The sequence below is a fragment of the Saccoglossus kowalevskii genome, chromosome 14 (assembly GCF_978046115.1).
Source record: "Saccoglossus kowalevskii chromosome 14, keSacKowa6.1, whole genome shotgun sequence".
NCBI classification, from domain to species: domain Eukaryota; kingdom Metazoa; phylum Hemichordata; class Enteropneusta; family Harrimaniidae; genus Saccoglossus; species Saccoglossus kowalevskii.
The window spans coordinates 12,758,154-12,779,846 of NC_140654.1; the positions used below are offsets into that span (position 1 = coordinate 12,758,154).

At 34.4% G+C, this 21,693-nt stretch overlaps 2 protein-coding genes across 2 annotated transcripts; one reads left to right on the forward strand and one right to left on the reverse strand.

The window, feature by feature from the left end:
- Positions 1-529: 529 nt before the first annotated feature.
- LOC102804232 (lipid droplet-associated hydrolase-like) lies at positions 530-11,600 on the reverse strand. The gene is made up of 6 exons (XM_085507655.1): positions 11,492-11,600; positions 8,397-8,557; positions 6,521-6,661; positions 5,910-6,017; positions 4,092-4,321; positions 530-1,161 (listed from the first exon to the last, which is right to left on the reverse strand). The coding sequence occupies exons 2-6, from the start codon at positions 8,554-8,556 to the stop codon at positions 826-828; spliced, it is 975 nt and encodes a 324-aa protein (XP_085363781.1). The 5' UTR covers position 8,557; positions 11,492-11,600; the 3' UTR covers positions 530-825.
- Positions 11,601-11,818: 218 nt separating this feature from the next.
- Positions 11,819-20,389, forward strand: LOC144345226 (ubiquinol-cytochrome-c reductase complex assembly factor 1-like). The gene is made up of 9 exons (XM_085507656.1): positions 11,819-12,041; positions 14,051-14,158; positions 14,883-14,984; positions 15,230-15,302; positions 16,434-16,491; positions 17,305-17,413; positions 17,920-17,997; positions 18,864-18,977; positions 19,639-20,389. The coding sequence occupies exons 1-9, from the start codon at positions 11,964-11,966 to the stop codon at positions 19,810-19,812; spliced, it is 894 nt and encodes a 297-aa protein (XP_085363782.1). The 5' UTR covers positions 11,819-11,963; the 3' UTR covers positions 19,813-20,389.
- The last annotated feature ends 1,304 nt before the right edge of the window (positions 20,390-21,693 follow it).

A 21,693-nucleotide genomic window follows, 5' to 3' on the forward strand; every position in this document is an offset into this window, starting at 1 on the left:
TATTTTCATTCTACCATATAAGGAAATGCGTAAGCATTCTCTAATAATAAAAACAAACATGGCTGCCACCAGGGTTTGACCGGACTCCACAAAAAGAAGTTCGCTGATTCTGTTCTAAACTTTTTAGATTTTGGCATTCCATGATGTATCCTTGGAAGGAAAAGATGTATAATAATAAGGTTATTACGAGAATACCTCAAAATATGCACTCAGACAGTATGCTGCTGTGCATCGGCCAATACTTCCGTTGTACTGTCCTCGTGCATACTTTGAGGTATCCACGTAGTACCTCATAGTACTTCATGAACAGTCTCGTACACTGTTTACAAAATAGAAAACTGTTCTATCAGTGTGAAAGTTTACAGTGGGACATAATGTTTGTAATAAGCTTTGCTTTGTTGGTAATGATGAATTCCCAGGTGATGTAAAAACCATGGTGACAAATCAACTGATCAATTGCATAAAGTTTAAAAATACCCAGTGAGGTAAGTGAGGTGCATTACAATAAAATCACAGGTATAACAATGTGTAATGGAAATTCTCGGTCAGTGTATTTAATTAAATAACACCCACTTACATAATTCAACAATTGCAAAAGAGCAGATTATAATTACCTAATATTTAAAACAGATATTCAGAATGTCAGCTCACCATTCAGGGGTTTCGTTAAGAGCCAGGAGCCAGCCATATGGCCTGCTACTCTCTGCCCATGACCGCCTACGCCGGTCTCGCTGCAGCGCTTTGCCTTTTTTTGTTGGCCTGTTGCTACAGGATGATGGCCTGCTATTAAATGCATTTGTGAAACCCCTGCCATTACAATTAATGTTACTGGTAGATTTTGGAAACATCTTCCTGAATCCAACCCCATACCATAACAGCAGTTTCTGCACTGGATTCCAGACAAAAAGCATGGGCAATTCCTTTCTCACACAGTTTGATGTCAGCATCTGGGAATTGGAGTTTCATTTTGTGATAATAACTAACAGGACACCAATGATCTGTAGCCCCATAATAAAATAGCAGCTTAGAGATGTGGTCATGTATAGTTGGAAGATCAGGTGATACCACTTGTACCATTTCACTGGCTGCCATGTACATTTGGTTGGACACACAGCTTGGGTTGAACAGATTCATAACTGCATTGTATGTGCACTTCGAAACCTGTTTCAAAATTAAAAATTAGTAATGTTATTATTACAATAGTAAACAAAATGAAAATCAGTCGGTCATTTTGACTTGGAACCTGATTGACACCTGAATGGCGATAATGCTAAAGATTTAAATCTGAAAAGTTCAGTTCTCTGTGACTATGACATTGAAAAATATAAATTATTATAGCATTTAGAAGAGTATTCAGCAAGATAACGAATACTAATGACTGAGTAAAAACAGAACTGGAATGTCACAGAAATGGGAAACCAAAATGGCCATCAGTGAACCATTTTGAGTCAAATCACAAAGCAAACTTAATATGAACATCACACATACTGCATGCACATCTGCACATCATGTGTAATGTTTTATCAAGTTTGAATAAAATCAACCAATTTAAGACTTGGCTGAGTGTCACACGCAACGAAATATTACCGTAATTGGTATAGTACAGGTGTGATGGTTCAAATACCAAAATGGCAACAGTAACAGAAGACTTCCCTGGCGGCGATGATAAAATACGAACACGGAGCCAACAGATGAGGTTTCAACTGGTACTGGTATTATTATACTCTTCAAACATCAAGTACAATAACGCGGTAAAACTCCACTACTCCAATAACTAGATACTTAAACTCCAATACAATTCAACGAGATCTCCGATCTGATCTCAGTGCTGAACAACTCCTCTACATATACCCACACTGTCTATAAATAGACCATTACATCAGCATACATAATGAGTCTGGAACTTACTACAAATTTCTAGAATGTCCCATTACCCTCTATTGCCTTCTACAGTGTTCTATTACTTATTCAACCAGTTTCTAAAAATTCCACCCAGACACAGTACGGTTCTAGAACATTCTCAGTCACACGGAAGTGGTAAACAAGTCGTATGCGACAGTGAGAAACATTCAAATAGTTCAAAGAAATGAAAAATTATCAACATGCATATGTTTCCAAAAATGACAGTCGATCAGACGATTTTTGAACAAATCACAAAACAACACAACCTACAATAAAAACACTTTTGTCCAAATCTTAAACAAAATATGTTGTGCACCTGTGAATCATTAAGCATGGTCATGATACAAAGTGTGATCAAGAAACAACTCTGGCCATGCTAGAATATAAGGATAGCAAATTTATGTTCGAAATAGCTGCCAGTCAGCCATTTTTGCTTGGATCACTAAGTAATTTGTCGTGTATATAAATATATACCATTACTATACATCTGTCACCGTAACGCCATAAGTTACAGCGTGCCATAATTTTGCGGTATTTTACAGGGTGTTTTCATCCTACCATATAAGAAAATGCAAATTCCAAATATGAAATAATTACGCACGTAAACGTCCTCTAATAATAAAAACAAACATGGCTGCCACCAGGGTGTGACCAGACTCCACACAAAGAAGTTCACTGATTCTGTTCTAAACTTTTTGGATTTTGGCATTCCCATGATGTATCCTTGAAAGGAAAAGATGTATAATAACAAGCCATGCATGGCACAGTCCCTGTTAGTTATCAAATTTAAAATATAAAGTTTTGTTTATAGTAATATAGCTGGAATATAACCATGTCAAGAATATGATTGTTTAACATTAAAATGATTGACATTTGTATCTGATCGTCAAACAAGTACTTGTCCATATTGAGAGATATTGCTCTGGAACAGCATTCAAAATCAGCCATTTTGAATACATGTATATATATATATATATAACATGATGTATAATGAATATATAAAATTTGAATATAATCAGTCAAAGCATTTAAGAGATATGGCTCTAGAAGCCCAATCATTAAAACAAAATGGCTGCCAGTCAGCCATTTTGAATCTGATCTGAAAAATAAATGATGTGCATCGGAAACCTGTAATGTCTAATATATGTACCAAGTTTGAACAAAATGCATCCATAAATGCCAGAAACGCTTGATATTTGATGATTTTTTAGCACAAAAATGGCCACCATTCGGCCATTTTGAATAGGATCGTCAAACCAATATATCTGTCTATCTATGATATGATGTATAATGAATATTAAAAATTTGAACATAATCAGTGAAAGCAAGTCAGAGATATGACACAAGAACCACATTCATTAATACAAAACAGCCATTTTGAATCTTATCTGAAAAAAAATTTATTTGCATCAAGGTCCCATAATGTCTAATGTATATACCAAGTTTGAACAAAATTTATCTGTAAACAGCCGAGAAATGCTTGATTTATAGGATTTTTTAGCACAAAAATGGCCGCCATTCGGCCATATTGACTCTGATCGTAAAACAAAATGGTGTGCATCAAGGTCCTATAATGTCTAATGTATATACCAAGTTTGAACAAAATCCATCTGTAAACAGCTGAGAAATGCTTGATTTTGATGATTTTTAGCACGAAAATGGCCGCCATTCGGCCATCTTGAATCAGATCGTGAAACAAATTGACGTGCATATGTATAATATCATTTATGATGTATATGTGAAGTTTGATTGTGATTGGTCCAGGCATTTCTAAGATACACGCACAGATGCACGCACACACGGAGGTCAAAACATAAGTCTCCGTTTTTGGACTGTGTGCGAACGGGGACTAATAAGATTATTACGTGAATACCTCAAAGTATGCACCTCCACTGCGTGTCAGTCGTTACTTTCGCTGTACTGTCTTTGTGCATACTTTGAGGTATCCTCTTAATAACCTCATATTATGTACTGTCTATGTGTAAATTTTTAAAATGATCCACTAAAACATGTTCAAGATGCATGATTAATAGTGTCAGTTTTCGGAATTTTTCAGGTTTCTCTTCAATTGGTTTTTTGGTTTTACAATTCGGCATAAAAAAAAACTCTTATGACTGTCTGTGGCAACAAACAAGTCACAATATAAATATGTTGCGACTGGCAGTGATTTGTTGCAGGTTGTATCTCACCTTACGTCCTTTGAAGTACCACTGTATAAGATTCCATTGAACCCATGGAGACAAATACGATGCTAAATATACTGGTAGTATAGCTACCCATCTTAAATACACCAAAAAAGGAGCCATCCAAGTACCTTTAGGTGACTCCCACATCCCTTCAATAGTAGGAAATAAGAGTACACATTTCAATACATTTAGTCTAGGTAGTTCTTTCAGGATTTCTAAAATGATGTAACAACCTGTGGAGGAGAAGAAAACAAAAATGTATGCATGTATATAAAAATATGTGGATGGAAATATTATTTTCTTGAAAGATAGCATTTTTAAAAAATAGCATAGCATAGTATACTGGATTGAGCTGAATGTCTCATCCAAGTTATTTGACTATTCTATAAAACCAAATGAAAAAAAAAAAGATTATTTCCAGTAGTGTGATGTTCCAAAAAATGCTTGAATGATGTTTTTTTTTATATGAAAATCATTTTTACGTTTTATTTCTACAGATATGTAAATTATCACTTTGGTTGCCATTTTCTCTGAGCTTACAGTCATCTGATATGAGATATGAGAAATAGGTTGTATTCAGTTTTGAGAAATCAGAATAACATCCACGAAATCCAACAGATCCCTGAACAACGATTCAACCTCAATATTACTCAACTTTTACACATTTAACATTTTAGGAAATAAGGAATTAATGATAGGATCCAAACGGCGTCACATATTAATCTAGTTCAGAATAAGGGGTCGACCTCCTGGGGATTTTCTTGATAGGCTGCAATAACAAATAATTCAGAAAAAATTTCAACATTCCACTTTTCTATAAACACCTCAACTTGGAAATTATGCCACCCTGTAGGTAGAATGCTTCTCACGAGTTTTTTACATGTGTGCTTATTTTTTTTGCACCATATGTCGCCAAGCAAAATTTTGAGATGTTGAAACATATCCTAGCCATACACAGACAAAACATGCTATTTTCACTGCATTTTTTTGTATGATTTTCTCTGAACTGAGTATGGTGACCCAATAATTTTATTTAATTTTCTTAATCTTTGTAACATGATATATCAAATATGTAAAAAATAATGAATATGACAATATTTTTATGTTTGTGTAGCATTCTATTTTAAGATAATTTAATTTCAATCAAATCAAATCATGAATGCTTTACTTAAGTACAAATTCAGCGACGGATTAAGTATACTGCTTTCAATGTAATACTCCAATATGCTGACTAACAGTGACAGACATTAGAGGTTCTTGATGAAATTAAATCTGTTCTTGAGACTATCGATAATACATCAAGAATATTTGCAATCAATAACAAATTATTTCTATCATTATCGTTTATTGTATCTTTACATAGTGCATTGATTATTTGGTTTTACTGTTCCATTTATTCATGATGTGAGAGTGATCATCGTTTGACCAATCAGGACTCTTCGCGGGCTTTTACTCTCAATAGGGGACCCCCCTATTCAAAAAAGTAGAATTCTCTAGTTGTGTTGTTGTTTACCAGTGAGCTGCCTGCTGTAAGTTTTGTCGTGGGACCTACATAGTTTTGTACATGCTACTGAACTTACACGTTGTGTTAGCTAGTGTTCAGTTCCTTCAGGGATTCTGTGATAATAAAAAGTTAGAGTTTAGTGTTATCGCTGTGATCATGCTTCTGTCAATCAGCAAACTGTCCACTGCAGCAGTACCCCCCGTGAAACCCCAGTTAAATATTTCAAACCTAGCGTGGGGACCAAGTTTAACAGACGAGTCCCAGATACTTATTCAGTATCAAATTGTCCCCCCAACAAAATCTGAGATGATACTTACCTATGGAGTGTCCTATAAGAATAACCTTGGTGTCTGGTGATATGTGGTTCTTAATGAAATCTACTTTATGTTTTACTTGTCCACGTAAATTCAATTTCTCATTATGTTCTATAAAAGAAAACACTTATATGATTATGTACTGTAAATTCACTAATTATTCACTGGGTTTTAATTTCGCTTAAGTTGCTGGTAAGTAAAAACCGCTAAATTAAATCTACATGAACATGTAAAATAACAATAAAACTCATTGTTTTCTTGACAAATTCATGAAATTAGAACACAGTGAATATGCTAACTAAAAGCATCGAAATAGTGAAATTATATGTCAGTGAAAATAAATGGTTTTACAGTACTGTACAACAAGTACAACACCAATAGTACTTGGGTATGACAAATAGTATCTGTGCATGACAGAGATAGTATCAAGGTATGACAGATATTAACACCATTGAGACTAATTAGACACTGGTGCTGGGGTCTGACAACCATGCATTGCCCTTCCCCAATCATGCAATAAAATAACAATTCTCCTGAATAAATAATCCCAAGCCAACATGCCAAGTAATGGATGGGTATCATATCATAAATTACGGAATATTGGCAATACTTACTCCAAGTGCAACATCTTTTGTTCATGCCTGGGGTCAGTTCATGGCCAGCATGTGATATTCCCCATACAGGTACCCTTCTACTGCTTGCATCATATAGTGTTAACATAAAATCCTCATAAAACCCAACAATTCCAGGATTACCTAAGAGATGTAGATTTACATGAGTGTAGACAGTGGTACAGTAAAAGGGTTAATTACTCACTGGGTTTTAATTTTGCTTATTTCGCTGACTGGGAAATGCGCTAAATTAAAAACCCTGTGAATATGTAAAATTTAGCATAGAACACATTATCTAAATGATAAAATCGTGAATTTAAAACCACTGAATATGCCTGAAATGCTAAATCAGCAAATTTAAACCCAGTGAAAATTAGTCATTTTACAGTATATACTTACTTGAGTGACTATTATTCTTTGTCAGACCTCATTGTAAATGATTCATACTGGCAACCATCTCACAAATAGGACCAACAATTTAGCATAACGATTTGTTTCAAAAATGTTACATAGATATATATAGTTTATATGTATTTATATATATATATATGTCTTTTACCAGTATGAAATTTTTTTTTAAATTCAGAGATATGATAAGACCATTTTTATTGGAGCCAAGGGGTAATAGAAAAAGACGTTTGATTCATTTTTGACTAGGTTTTGGGAACAATATCATAAAGTACAAGTCACTGTACCAGTCATGTAAACAAAATTGAAACTAGTCCACCATTTGACAACAGAATTTGACTGATATGTACTATGTGTGAAGCTTGATTTTTTTTTTTAAATCAATTCCATTTGACGTGAATGGGAAACAAATGGATGTGCATATAGACATACATGATACATGATGAATGAAGCATGTGTAAAGTTTAAACACGGTTAGCTCTGAGCAGCATTATAACAAAATCTCATCTGAAAAACATGCTTGGTGCACGTCATGAGATCGGGTCATGAAATGGTTGAAACTCTTGACTTCGATTTCTGGCACTAAAATTGCTCTCATTTTGCCATCTTGAATCAGATTATGAAATAAATGCAAGAGCAATGCAACCCAAGAAGTATGATGTATGCGTAAATTTTGAACAGACTTCATTGAAATAGAATGGCAACCAGTCTGATCTTTTTTAATCTGATCTACAAAACAAAGTAGCAAGGAGCAAGGTATGTACCAACATTGTATGACGTTGTGTGAATTTTCATCACAACAGGTATGTTCAAAATACAAGTGTGGACTGTCGGACAATAGCACACAGACACATACACGCACACAAAGAGGTAATAATATATAAGTCTTCGAGATGAACACTAAAAACCACAATCTTTAAGTCAAGGATTTCTGAAGATCACTTTTAAATTATATCCTTAATATATTTTACAAAAATGGATATGGTAATAATAAAAATATCATTATTGCCTTCTTACAAATACAAATCGGAAGTATAGAATATGGAAATAGGTTATTAGCATTATATACTTGTAAATGAAAAGAATAGTATATTTATATAAATGAAAAAATTGTAAATAAAATCACTGTGCTTAATTGTATTTTAGTCACTACTTTTCATTATAAAAATGAATTTCTGCAGTTTTTAGTGATGGTTTCTTCGGGGAATATATTTATTTGAAAGTATGTCCTTTTGATAGGTTTGGTATTTTGGACTTATTAAACAACGTGTATTTGATGTCCAGCAATGAGTAACGTCTACAAGTCTTACTTTCTAACAGAGTTTTTGGTTGGGTGTATCTACCTTTTCAAATAGCTAAACTATGAATATTTATTCTGAATTTAGTTATTCAAAAATTCTTTGTTTTGTATTTAACACCTTTAAGTAATCTTCCAAATTGAAAGATCACTGCAGCTGAAAACACTCAGTACCTGGTATTAGTAGCACTAACACATCACAACGCTTGGAATGTTCATTAGTATCTTTCTGATGTAAGTTTTCTTTTCTGTCATAGTCATATTTCAACACATGTGTATTCACTCCATTCACATCAATATACTCAGAAAAGCATACAGGATTATCGGAAGTCATGCTGAAAATCAATGATAAGAAAAATAATATTTATTGAAAGAAAAGTGTTTTTTTGATGTCAACAGGTATGTATGTATTGATACTCATCTGGGAGTATCCTTTGGCACCTGTTGATGTCAATCTATTACATCATTTTTATTAGCTAATATTTATCCTATACATATGTCAATCTGATTAAAATTAGAATTTTATAGGCATTTTTTGTTCATGTTTATTCTTTGATTATTTTTATAATTTGTTTTTTACTATTATGTCCCAAAATTCTCACAACAGTGATTAGTAGTTATAGTTTTCTCGTGGAGGTCAAAATAGACTGATGTTTGACCTGCAATTACAGTAGCAAAATGTAAAAAGTAAAAATGCATTGTCACAATGCAGAAACACACTTCCAGACTAGCACAGTCAGGTCCTCTAAAATAGCCACACATGTCTTTTGTCTGTGGTGCAATTTTTTCATTAAAAACATATCAATGCTATTCAGCCAATAGAAACCTCTCATTTTCTATTCAGCCAATAGATACCTCTCAATTTCTATTCAGCCAATGAAAACCTCTCATTTCTGTTTAAATTGTGAATAATGAAAGGAATGCCTTTGCTACAGTGGGAGTTATATGTTAAATACATATAATTTTACAGAGGGGGCAAACAAGATTCATACAGAAAGTTAATATTGAATTCCCTAGTTAAGTCCCTATGAACATTGCTTTATAGCGAGGGACTTTCTTATCGGTAAGATTTGGTCATTTTTGTTTGATTATATTTAAACCAAAATAGTTCAAAATCACAGATTACTGCTTTAAGGCCAACAAAGAAATTCAATTAGCACATTTATATAAATTACATCAGGTAGTTAAAGCCGGAGGATCGTCATCTGCGACGATAACAACACATGCTAAAAATGCAAAGGCTCATGTTTGTAAACAATGTCACGCTATGGCCATCTGACACATGCACAGGTGACGACTCCCCCTCTTTAATGTGCATTTAAGGAAGGATCTTCCCTGCTTCAAAATGCAGTACATGTTGGTGTCTTAATTAATTAAAATAATCAAATAATCATTTCCATATTTATCATTGACACAAATTAATAAAATTATCTACCAGCATGGTTTGTATTCACAGAGACCTAGCAACACTTCCTGAATGCTGTGCACTCGAAATAAATCAATTCAAATAATGTTTATAGAGAGTTTACTGTAGAACACGTTGAAATAGCTGCATTCAATTTTAGCAGATTTGACTCTTGGTATGAATTAACAGATTCTTAATTTAGCTAAAGTGTCGACTATCTCATTGTGAGAATATAGTTTATGTTAAATTAGCTGCATCTTGAATTAGCGAAAATACAGATTAGCTAAATTAGCTAAAATAACATGCTAGCTAAAAAGACATCTTTTACAGTACTAATATATTCAGCCTCTCCTAACACTGGGGACATTTTGTATTGAATTTCCAATTTCCAGCTTTCATCTAATTCAACAACCTTGATAGGAAACACATATTTGTTATCTCGCGAAAAAAAGATTTGCTATCCTTACAAAAAATGTTGTGGTGTTTTTGTTTTTTTCTCACATACCGTACATGTAATCCATTATTTTGGACACATATGTGCACAAATTAAGTTGGAACCAATTCAAATTGCACACTGCAAGTATGAATGTTTCCCTAATAAGCATTCTGTGAGGTTTACATTAGTGCATATAAATAAAGACTAGCATTCAAAAATCGACTTAGGTGTTATTAGTAGCAATAGATATCAAATTTTAAAAATTTAGGAAATGAAAAAAAAAATTAAGCAAGCAATTAAGCACTATTTTACACTATTTAGAAATCAGTCTTATTAAAGAGTAATAACAATTTATTAAACAATAAAAATATGTAAATTATAATTTTAAAAAATATCATTACAGTATCTGTGACATTTAACCATGAATTATTCAGTGGTGGCGGCATCGGGGTGGGGGGGCAGAGGCGCGGTCGCCCACCCGAAAAAATGACGCTGAAACCTTTTGTGTCAGCAAAATTTGCCCCACAAAATGCAGGAGAATACAACCGAACTCGGCCAGATTTCAACTCGGCCAGGAAAAAAATGTACAACTCGGCCAGTCGCCAACTCCCGTGACTATTTTGTTGTCGATTTCAACAACGCAAGTTTACAAACACACACACACAAACGCTACTGGTTCTCCGACATGTTGTTGATTTCAACATTGGCTGAACATTGTCGATTTCAGTGACGCAAATTTTCTTTTCAATAGAAAAACACAGACATTACATCGAATCACAGACATCACATCGGCGACCGTCTATTTTTTTTTTTCATTTTACTGTGATATGACAAAAGACACAGTGCTGGCTGTTTCGTCACTGAAATCGACATCCCTTTTTTTATTAACAAAGCACGATAGGCATCACTGAAATCGACACCCTTTGACGCCCGTACATTTTTTATATTTTGTTGTGATATGACTCTGACAGTCTGTAATACAGCGCTCGCTGTTGCATCATTGACACCCTTATGCACATATGCTGGCCGAGTACGGTCACTGGCCGTGATCGGTCACTGGCCGAGTAGAAATCTGGCCGAGTTCGGTGGTCACCATGCAGGAAATAGCGTTTCAGAGGGTCTAGATTTCAGATCTCGCCCCTCATGCAAAATTGCTGGCCGCCTAGCTTCTTGAATTGTTGCTTTGTGAGTCCTGAATGACCCTAGTTGAATTCATAGTAATATGCCCGGCTATATTTACAATGTCGGTGGGCAACACGTACTGGTGTGCGTAACATTGCCCGGTAACATTGAGAGTCGCAGGTAATTGATTGACTGATAGGTTGATTGATTGATTGATTGATTGAAGGTGTTTTCAATTTTCTCCAAAAATGTTTCTGAAATTAAAACACTATTGTGAAATTGTAGTATGTGTTAACATTACTGTACCTCAATGTTTCACTACCTATTTCCCAGTTCCTATCATTTGCATGAAAACCTCTGCATTTGTATTCTGACCTAATTCCGTCTGCTGTTGAAATATGTTGACCTTTGAACCACTTACTTCGGTGTGCCATAGCGACCTCTAAAGGCCAAAGGCCGGGAACCCACAGGTATCATGAATTGGTAAAAAGTTAATTTTGATGAATATGAAAGACTTTTTTACTTTAGAAATATAATGTTACATTTGAAAGTGAATAAAATCATATTTTCGGGGTTTTAAGTTTAACGAGTTATGTGAGTAATGTAAAAGCAAACAAACATTGACGGTTCGGTCAAAGGTTAACCTTGCGTAAGATACTGATTATTATCGGCGATACTCAGCGTAAAACAAGTAATAACTGTGTGGGTGATTGTACATTCATGTACACGTGTTAGTGGTCTCCTGAATCTACAAGTTTTCGAAGCCAATACTACAATCATGGCAGGCTTTCGTGTACTCGTGACTATTGCGACACGGAATGTCTTGTTCCAAGGTGGTCGATCGCATGGCGAAAAGGTAAGCTTCTGATTTCTTCCCTTCACGTGTTGTTGATCATAACAGCCATCCATGTCCTTTAACCCTGTACATACTAGTACTATAGTTCTGCGGGTGCCGGTAATTCACTCGAATCCCGCCTATACCGTACAGGTGTTGTCAATTTCGATAAGGATATCGGTGTGTTCGATTTCGACGTACATGTATCTGTTTTATTCAATTTCTTGTGTTTTATACTAAAAAGATAATTTTATAACTCTACACTTATACTATATTATACCAACAATTTATAAATCCTTGATTATACCATCAATTTAATTAATTTAATTTAATTAATAAGTCGTTCTGATTGGGCGAGAATCTTTTTTTAATTAACCAAGCCGTGGTTAAAATTAGTATTACGTGATATTACGAGTCTATCACTTGGGGGTGGGAAGCTTATCCAAAACTTGGGTATCTTGGGTTTTTCATGTACATGTACATGTACTAGTATCGCGAAATGGTATTCTAAACAAATGTATAAACCAATTGTTTTGTTGGACCATAGACCTTAAAAGACATGCATATAAATAAAGACTAGCATTCAAAAATCGACTTAGGTGTTATTGGTAGCAATAGATATCAAATTTTAAAAATTTAGGAAATGAAAAAAAAAATTAAGCAAGCAATTAAGCACTATTTCTATGGTTGGACGTGATAAAGGGGCAGTATATGCAGCACTATAAAAGACATAACTGGAAAATATCTGCTATCTAGAAGAAGAAGTGTTTTTGACCTTTTTCCGAGGACATTTCTAGAGAGTACGATATAAAACGGCAATTAAATTATCCCTAATCACATAACTGAAATATTTTTATATTCCGACACCAAAATCAACAAACAAGCAACAACAAACAAGCTGGTATGTCTGTAGTATTTTGGTTGCAGCTAGAAAACAAAAGGTAGATAAAGAGAAACCAAGATGTGATCCTTCAGCCTACTATTGTGTTACAAATGTCCTGTGCATTTCACATGTAATTTGCATGTTTACAACAGTGTTTTTTCAATTAATTATCAGAATAATTAAAAAAACACAACTTTCAAAGGTGGCTATGCAACAATTTTCTTTTTCAGTTATTATATTAATACATTATTATTATTTACACTATTTTGGGGGAAATGTATATACTTGCATATTGTCGGCTTATTTTTAAAATAATATAAAATAACATTTTTGAAAAAGATAAATTGTCAAAAATCAAAAAAAAACTCGAGGTCACCTTGACTGTTTAATTTTATTTAATAACTCACATAATGTTTCTTTTTATAAAAAAAACACATACCAGTAGACAAAAGCGACTGAAATGTATGACATGAAATAATGTACAGTGATAATAATTCAGACCCAAACAACGTTATGTCATAATTATGTATTCAATTTATTTACTTTTATTTATTTATCATCAGTTCGTTATTTTTATGATGTATAGTATTATGTTTGATTTCATGTATTTTGTTAAATTATTTATGTTTGGTTTACTCATAAGGTTCCTTGGTTGAACAAAGTTACCTTTATTCAGGTTTTTTTCTAGAAAAAAACTGCAATAGGGAGCACTGCAATTCAGTGGCGCCACCAAGTGGGGGAGATAGGGTTCTCCCTACCAGGGTGTGGAGTTTTCGATAATTCTAAGTTAAAATGGAGCATTCTATGGCTTCCATGGGGCCAAAATTACTATCAGACAGGTCACAGTTGAAGACTGTGGCCACATGTGATCCCTGGTCATTCAGAATTTTATGGTTGCCAGAGGATCTGCTCCCCAGGGTAAGGGGCGCATTGTTTAAAAAAAATCTGTTTATTTAACAGGTTTCGAACACTGCAACCCATGAATGAAATATGTTTGTCCAAATTTGGTCAAACATGGCAGTGTGTGATATGGAAAATAATATACAATTGGTGTGATCTGAAAAACAGCTGCCTTCCTATTTATTGAAAATATTTTATGTCCAAAATTACGTAAATGCCAAACTGTCTCTGATTTCTCTATCTGTAGTTAAGCAGATTTTACTCAGCAGCCTGGACATCCAGTCAGTGTGTATGCTCTTCACAAATATCACATGACTCATCAAGAAGGTGGTTATCAACAACATCAACAGTACAGGTATGGAAAGTTGAAAAAATCATGCATGTCAGGCCAAATGAAAAAATAATTTCCAGTTACCAGAACTTGCTTAGATTTTTCAGGCCGGCCCTGTATCTTTTTATGGTAAACTGGAAAATGGGCACTTGTAGGTACACCTTTCTGCTTCATTTTTGCATTTTGGTATATTATTGAAAAATACTCTTATACCTATAACAGTATGGCCCAAGCAGCACTACAGAGTAATAAATTGAGAAAAATTAATTAATTTTCTTAAAATAAAGTTATGATTAAATATAAGGTAATTTCTACCTATGTACCGGTACCCTTCTTTTGTTTTCCGTGTTACCAGAAACCCACTATGAATTCTATTTCACCGTGTATCGCAAACACCAGTGAATTTAAACTTTCAATATTTTTTGGCTGAGCCGCATCTTCAAAAATCAAAATAACTTGACCTAGATCCACTAATTTCAAGAAACTTTCTCTGAGACAAAAAAAAAACATTCTTACACAATTTATATTGAACCTATAGCAGTAACAGAAAGCGTTCTTCTTTCTTATAGCTCAAGATTCTGTCTCTAGTTAAAATATATATTCTCAACCCAAAACATCCCATGAAAACAGTGTGCCCTCCAAACTGATTAATGATTCTGTTTTGGCTTAGGACTCGGAGTCACTCCTACAAAATCAATCTGAATTATATCATAATCATGTTGCTGATACATTTTTTGTTTGTTTTTAGGTTCCAGAACAAACTGTGTCACTTGAACAGAAGGTTCCTAGTCTGAAAAGAAAAATTTTGGATATGTTGGGACTCACAGGAAAAATGAGGCACAACAGATTTGTAAGTTTCTTGGTGGTTTCAAAAAAAGAAACAATTTTGCAAAACAACAAGTTGCCATGAAATTTCTTGGAACTGATTAGAAGAATACATTATAAGAGGGTTAGACATTTTCCTATATTACTGTTAATATCACTTTTTGTCTTCAAAGCCAAAATCTGCCAAACAGCAATGAAATAACAAGACAATATTCTCTCTCCTAGATAGAAATTAAAAATGATTTCCACAATTTTTTTTTTTTTTTACAGAAAATGAGAATAACTGGTTTACGTATATATACAAGTTGCGTTAGTAATATTGATATTCAGACGTTCATTAAAGGTAGGTATAAAAATACAATTTAGTTTGAGATTTAAATCACAAACCTCAATTATCTGAACCCCTGTGGCTTGGTTAATTAATAAATCAAATAAATATTATTATTATTATACATCTGTCACCATAACGTCATAAGTTACAGCCTGCCGTAATTTTGCAGTATTTTACGGGGTATTTTCATCCTACCATATTAGGAAATGCGAATTCCAAATATGAAATAAGTGTCCTCTAATAATAAAAACAAACATGGCTGCCACTAGGGTTTGACCAGACTCCAAACAAAAAAGTTCCCTGATTCTGTTATAAACTTTTTGGATTTCCCATGATGTATCCTTGGAAGGAAAAGATGTATAATAATAAGGTTATTATGAGGATACCTCAAAGTATGTATTCGGACAGTACACCGTTACATCAACCGCCGCTACCCGTCGGTCAATACTCCTGCTGTACTGGCTTTGTGCATACTTTGAGGTATCCTCGTAATAACCTCATAATATCACATTATATGTTCATGGTTCAATATGGACTTACTGGTGTACAAAGGCACCCCATTTGGTGGTACTATATACTAGTACATTGGAAACTGACAAAGATGCTTAAAATCAATTCCAAAATTATTTAATAGAAGTTTATCAATAAATACATGTATGTAACAGATTATACCGAAATCCCTGGAATAATTTTATTATCGTGCATCTCGTCAGACACGATGTGAAACCATTTTTACCATACAACAATGAACATAGATCTGAAAACAATTCACGTATTCAAATCCAGATACAATAAAACCAGTTATTTGCACACAATGGCACAGATCAGTGCATACTAGTAGTACATCAGACAGCTGTCAATAGACTTTATTTGAATACGTGAACAGGTCAATAAGTGCCCATTATTTTTGTAATAGCGTCCTGGGTCAAAAACAAAATAGAAATAAAGAAACTGATCTCAACTATAGAGGGCCTAAATCACAATAGAAAAGACCTATTTTTGAGAGAATGGTCTGATTTATATAAAATAAATAGCTTCCCAATGGAAATGCACCCAAGGTGTAATTGTAATCATTTAATTTCTGTATATGGATTGTGTAAGGATTGAATTACTTTTTAACAACTTCTTGTTTAATCATTACAGTTTGCAATCTGCCGGACACATTTTTTTCATGGTTCCTTATAACGCAGTTACATGTGTGGTAAGTCATTAGTACCCGGTACCATAGTTGTTGTTGAACATTAAGAAGGGATCAACTCGATCAACCTAATGAGGATGTCAAAATCCCTGGCTTTTTACAAAAAAGATGTGGTTTTGAAGAAACCATATGTGAGTCAAATTTAAATGTAAAACTAAAAAAAAAACATTGGAAAAAGTAGATGATATTATTGATAGAAGCCAATTCATTTATTTCTAATTTGCCCATGAAATTATTATACATCTAACACCGAAAACAATAGAATTTACCCTGATTCTGTGAGAGAAAAAAGATGTCTGTATTTATTTGAAAACATATTCAAAACATCACAAATATTAACATGTTTAAGATTGTTAACAGGACATACACACACTTATCTTGTTAACAGTGGAAGCGCCATAGAATGTGACAAAAATAGAATTCTGTCACTGAACGTTACTACAAGCAGGAAAAAACAAGCAACATAAGATTATCATGGAAACACCTCTTAAATAAAAATTATTCGCCCATTGATTTTGAAAAACAAATTGACCAATTCTTTTTTTGTTTGTTAAAGATATTGTTACTGCTTGAGTGGCATTGTCGATGATAAAAATTGACAAATCTTTTGATAAAAATCTATAAGCAATATTTGAAATTGTCTGTTTGGTCCAAAATGATGTTGAAATTCAGTGACAAATTTACAAATTGTGAAAATATATGCACTGAAGTTGAGGCAGGAGAAATACGTGGCACTCAAACGACATTTAGCTTGTTCAGTATTGATTCCTTAAAAGTTACAGTGCATGTGCATCTTCTCAATGTGGTTGTTTTTAGGATGTGTATGGTGCGACTTAGGAAAGAAGGCAAAGAAGGGAAATATATCTTGCATTATTTAGTGTTAGCAATGTGGCATGACGTGCAGCAAAGAGGGACTGTTTTAGGGGTTAGTATTATGATCAATCATTCGGTTGTCAGTAATTGATAGACCATCTGTCATTCAATGCAAAACCCAGCGTTATGTGCGAAAGCAAATGTAAAAACAAGCTAAACAAAGGTCATATCGTCATAGCGATGTCAAAACATTGCATGGGATTTCACAAATATTTTCAAATATTTTAATCTTGTGCTTATACATGTGTATTTGATGGTGATCTGAACCCATGAAAAATCAGGATTTCATAATTGAACTATAAAAAAAAAAAATTCAAAATCCCAATCGTTTGATTTTTACAGCAGACGTTCATCCACATCTTTCACGCATTATGTAAGATCTCCTTGCGTAAGTTGAAATCACCTACTGATGTAATTATTATGTTGCAAAATGGCAAGAATATTTGTATCTTTTTTTGGTGAACTAGAATAATTGGGCTGTGAAAATTTAAGTCTTGATATTGTAGCTTATGCAATGAGTTGTAATAAGCGCCTGCTATTTTTATTTTATATTTTCAGGTAAATTCAGTAAAAATGAGGGAAAGTCTTCGACAGATGTTGGAGATTTTTCAAGGGATGCTGTTTGCATATGACGAGGTAGGGTCAAAGGTCAATTGTTAATAACAGTGGTGTTTTCGAACTCTGAATACCATAAAGTCAATTTAAAGGGTGGGGGTCTTCACATCACGTATGTGCGAGATATGGGTCTCGTATGAACAAAGATAACGACTTTGATTGTTGTGCAGACCAACGAATACAAACTGAGAAGATACCAAACTTTAACTTTTATTGCTTTGATGATTGAAAGCCCTTTAAATTTTGAATAGCTTGGCCGAAAATCAAATCTAAAAGTTCACAAGATATACTTACAATCAAAAGCTTGTACCGGTATATTTCATTTCAAGTTTATATTTGTCTCCATGACAATAAATCCTGTCATGTATTGCTTTCCAATTACTGCTTTGAATGTGCACTGAACAGTACTGGAAGTATGTAATGCAATTTAATTACTTGATTACACCCTAAGATACTGACACAAAACTGCTCGATAATATTGGCAAGAAACTTTAGACGCAGATAGCATAGATGTATTTAGTACTATAACACATATAACTTTACATGTCAAAGACTTCAAAATAAAAGATTTCAACAATAGAACTTCAAACAAGTATACATAGATGCTCATAAAACTGCATAAAGATGAAAATTACCAACATTCCGACATGCATCAGTTTTGAGCTATTCGTATCACTAATTGACCGGCGCCATCTCGTGGTGCTAACTTCACATGATTTATTTTTTTAAACAGCCATTCTTATGGATTTGATACTCACCTTGGGCACACCTCTGTCATATGTTATGTTATGGCGTGTCATTGTTTACAAACAAGCATCTACCAATGAGACCCTCTCGCTTTAAGTTATAGTCCCACAATTCATTGTTTTTTTTTGTCATTGCTATAGGGTCTCATGTCAAATGACAGAGTATTGGCTGGCGCCCTCTGGAGGAATGTATTTTGCAAAAAATGTGATGACCCTCAACATTTAGAGAACATGGTGGCGTATGTTAGAAAACAAGTAAGTATGTGTGTTCTCATACCATACCAGAATAGGTCATACATCCTGGTATTTTGGTTATTAACAGCCAATCATCTGTGAGGATGTAGCATTTCTACTTAAATTCCACTATTATGTGATTACCTTGATTTAATAAATTTTCGATCCCAAGCGAAGACTTGTGTTTTGGGTATCGTGCTTGGTGTGCCAGAAGTCTCTCAGACATACCTGTACATGTGCACATCAATATGACTTTTATTTAGTGACCTTTGATTAATAGGCAGCCATTTTTGTTTTTAAAAAAACACACACACAAAAATGAAGATTTGAACTTGGGTCATTCAAACTTGATATTGACAGCACTCATGGTACCCACCATGATGCACATTATTTTGTTTAGCAATTTGATTCACAGTGGCTGACTGGTAGCCAAGTGTTCTACTTATTTCTAAGACACAATTTTGCAGATTTTGTTTAAATTTGATATAAAGGCACAACAAGATAATTGGGCAGACTACTGAAATGGACAATTTTTAACCCTACTAATTGCAGCCATCATCCAGATGTTCTGACAAAGCCATGCTAATTGTAAGCCCACTGGGAGTGACTGAGACCATTCATTGAACTCCACATCCCCTAGTGTTGTTATATATCTTCTAATGTGTGGATTTCTTTTTCCTAGGTTCAGTATCTAGACACATTAGATGCCATGTTCATTCTAAAGAACGGTTCAATCGAATGGCTGCCCTTCACCGGTCACATACCAGTCAGAAAAGATGTTCTGAAGAATCCCTCTTCCAGTGATCCGCTTGAATTACCGACTTACACAGACAAAATAACGGTTGAAGAATTGTAGGCACACAGTGTTTTCACAAAGTATCAAGCACTGTTTCGATTTTTCATTTTTTTTCCTGCAAGTCGAGACTGAAGCTTACTGTCAATGTATGTCGATGTCCATCTTGTCAGTTGTGTTTTAAATGGACCCAAAGCATGCAGTGGTTCTAATAGATTGTACTGCGACACAGTACAATGTACATTTGATGTGCTGGCATGCATTCATCACCGTTATTAAGTGGTCTACATATAACACTGTGCAATTAAAATGGGAATTAATATTTGTTTTCCTGAAGTACATTCTTCCTTCACCAACAAAGGACTTTTGTTACCACTTGTGAATCCAAGTTGCACTTAGTGAACACATAAAATAACAGGACATCTTTTGTGAAGTTAGTATTATTGTTACTACGAGAAATCAACATTTGACCTATGTGCAAGTATTTTTAGGTGAATTCTAGACACGGTTGCTAGGATACTAGTACACCTGTATATTATGTGTACTTTTTATTTTATTTAAAATATTACAATTGTAAAGTTCTTATACTGTATTTCCAATGGGTGTTATTAAATAATAAAATTCTGTAATATTACGTGGATGTCATTGATTCGTTTGTCTACAGCGTGATCAGCAGCGCTGTGAGGCTGAGGTCGCAAGACGTCTTGACCTTGCACAGGGTACTATGAGATCGCTGGACAAAGGTGTGTGGTTTTTGCGATATCTGGGTAGAGGTGTAAAGATACGAGTCTTCAAGTCCCTTGTGCACCCTATCTTATATATTCTTGTGAGGCCTGGACACTTACTAAGGGGCTGGGGCAAAGACTAAACACCTTCGTGACAACCTCCATGCGACGAATCCTTGGGTACTGCTGCCAGGACCATGTGTCCAACATCAGAGTACTCTGGTACCCTGCCGGCCAAATTCTGTCGGCACGGAATCCTAGCCGGTGGAGACGGCCTGGGGGGAGACCGAGAGCATCGTGGCTGAGGCAGATGAGTGGGTTTCTCAACGAGTTATGGGGCACAGGCTTGGACACTTGCTTGGAGGAGGCCGAAAGAGTGGACATGGAGGCTGGACGCAGCAAGGTGCCACCCTGGCATGTGCCCCCATGAATGAATGAATGTAATATTATGCCTTCTTTTGATGACGAAATCAATAAAATGGGATGATTACCTACAGACATGCTAAAAGCTAACCTCGTTCAGATGATATTGTACAAGTCAAACATCAAATACTAAATTTAGAAAAGTTGAAACAAGGGTTTTAAAATCAAACAGTATCACAATACTTATTATAGTGGCAAACAATGAATTTTTTTCAAATTATTCAAACATAAAACCCGTTTTACATTATGAGATCTGAAATGAAAGATTATGAAAAAACAGACAAATGCCCCAGTAAATATGAAGAGGATTTTGTAAAAGAACTCTTGGTTAAATTAATTACACAAACAATCTACCCTGTAGAAGTGACTTGGGAATATATCCACTTTTTCACCATCAGTTCCTTCTTTTCATCACAAAATTATCCCAGACTATAGTCTGCACTTTCCTTCAGAAGATTGGTGAAAAATGTCGAATTTTTCTTTAAAAGGAAACCGAAAATTGACTCAAATTTTGTCCGTTGGCTTTAAAATTATGGTTCATTTCCAGAAATAATGAACAATATAAGAATAAAAGTGCAGAAAAATTTGGGCAAGAAAGTCAGTGGTAAAAAGGTTGATAGAATTGAGTACCTGATGAGAATTAAATAACATTCAAGTGATTGTTTCACAGAACAAACCTATTACAGTCAAATTCTGTGTGACCACCTCTATATATAGACCACCTGTATATAGTGACCACTTTTAGACAGTCCCAATGCATAATGTATGAGCAACCTCTATATAAAGACCACCTGTA

Excerpts from the sequence above, each read along its gene's own strand:
- LOC102804232 (XM_085507655.1), bottom strand. The coding sequence starts at position 8,556 with ATGACTTCCGATAATCCTGTATGCTTTTCTGAGTATATTGATGTGAAT. Across the intron at positions 6,018-6,520 it reads CAAAAGATGTTGCACTTGGA|AACATAATGAGAAATTGAAT; the intron begins GTAAGTATTGCC and ends TTTCTTTTATAG. Across the intron at positions 4,322-5,909 it reads TCTTATAGGACACTCCATAG|GTTGTTACATCATTTTAGAA; the intron begins GTAAGTATCATC and ends TCTCCTCCACAG.
- LOC144345226 (XM_085507656.1), top strand. The coding sequence starts at position 11,964 with ATGGCAGGCTTTCGTGTACTCGTGACTATTGCGACACGGAATGTCTTG. Across the intron at positions 12,042-14,050 it reads GTCGATCGCATGGCGAAAAG|TTAAGCAGATTTTACTCAGC; the intron begins GTAAGCTTCTGA and ends CTCTATCTGTAG. Across the intron at positions 16,492-17,304 it reads ATAACGCAGTTACATGTGTG|GATGTGTATGGTGCGACTTA; the intron begins GTAAGTCATTAG and ends GGTTGTTTTTAG.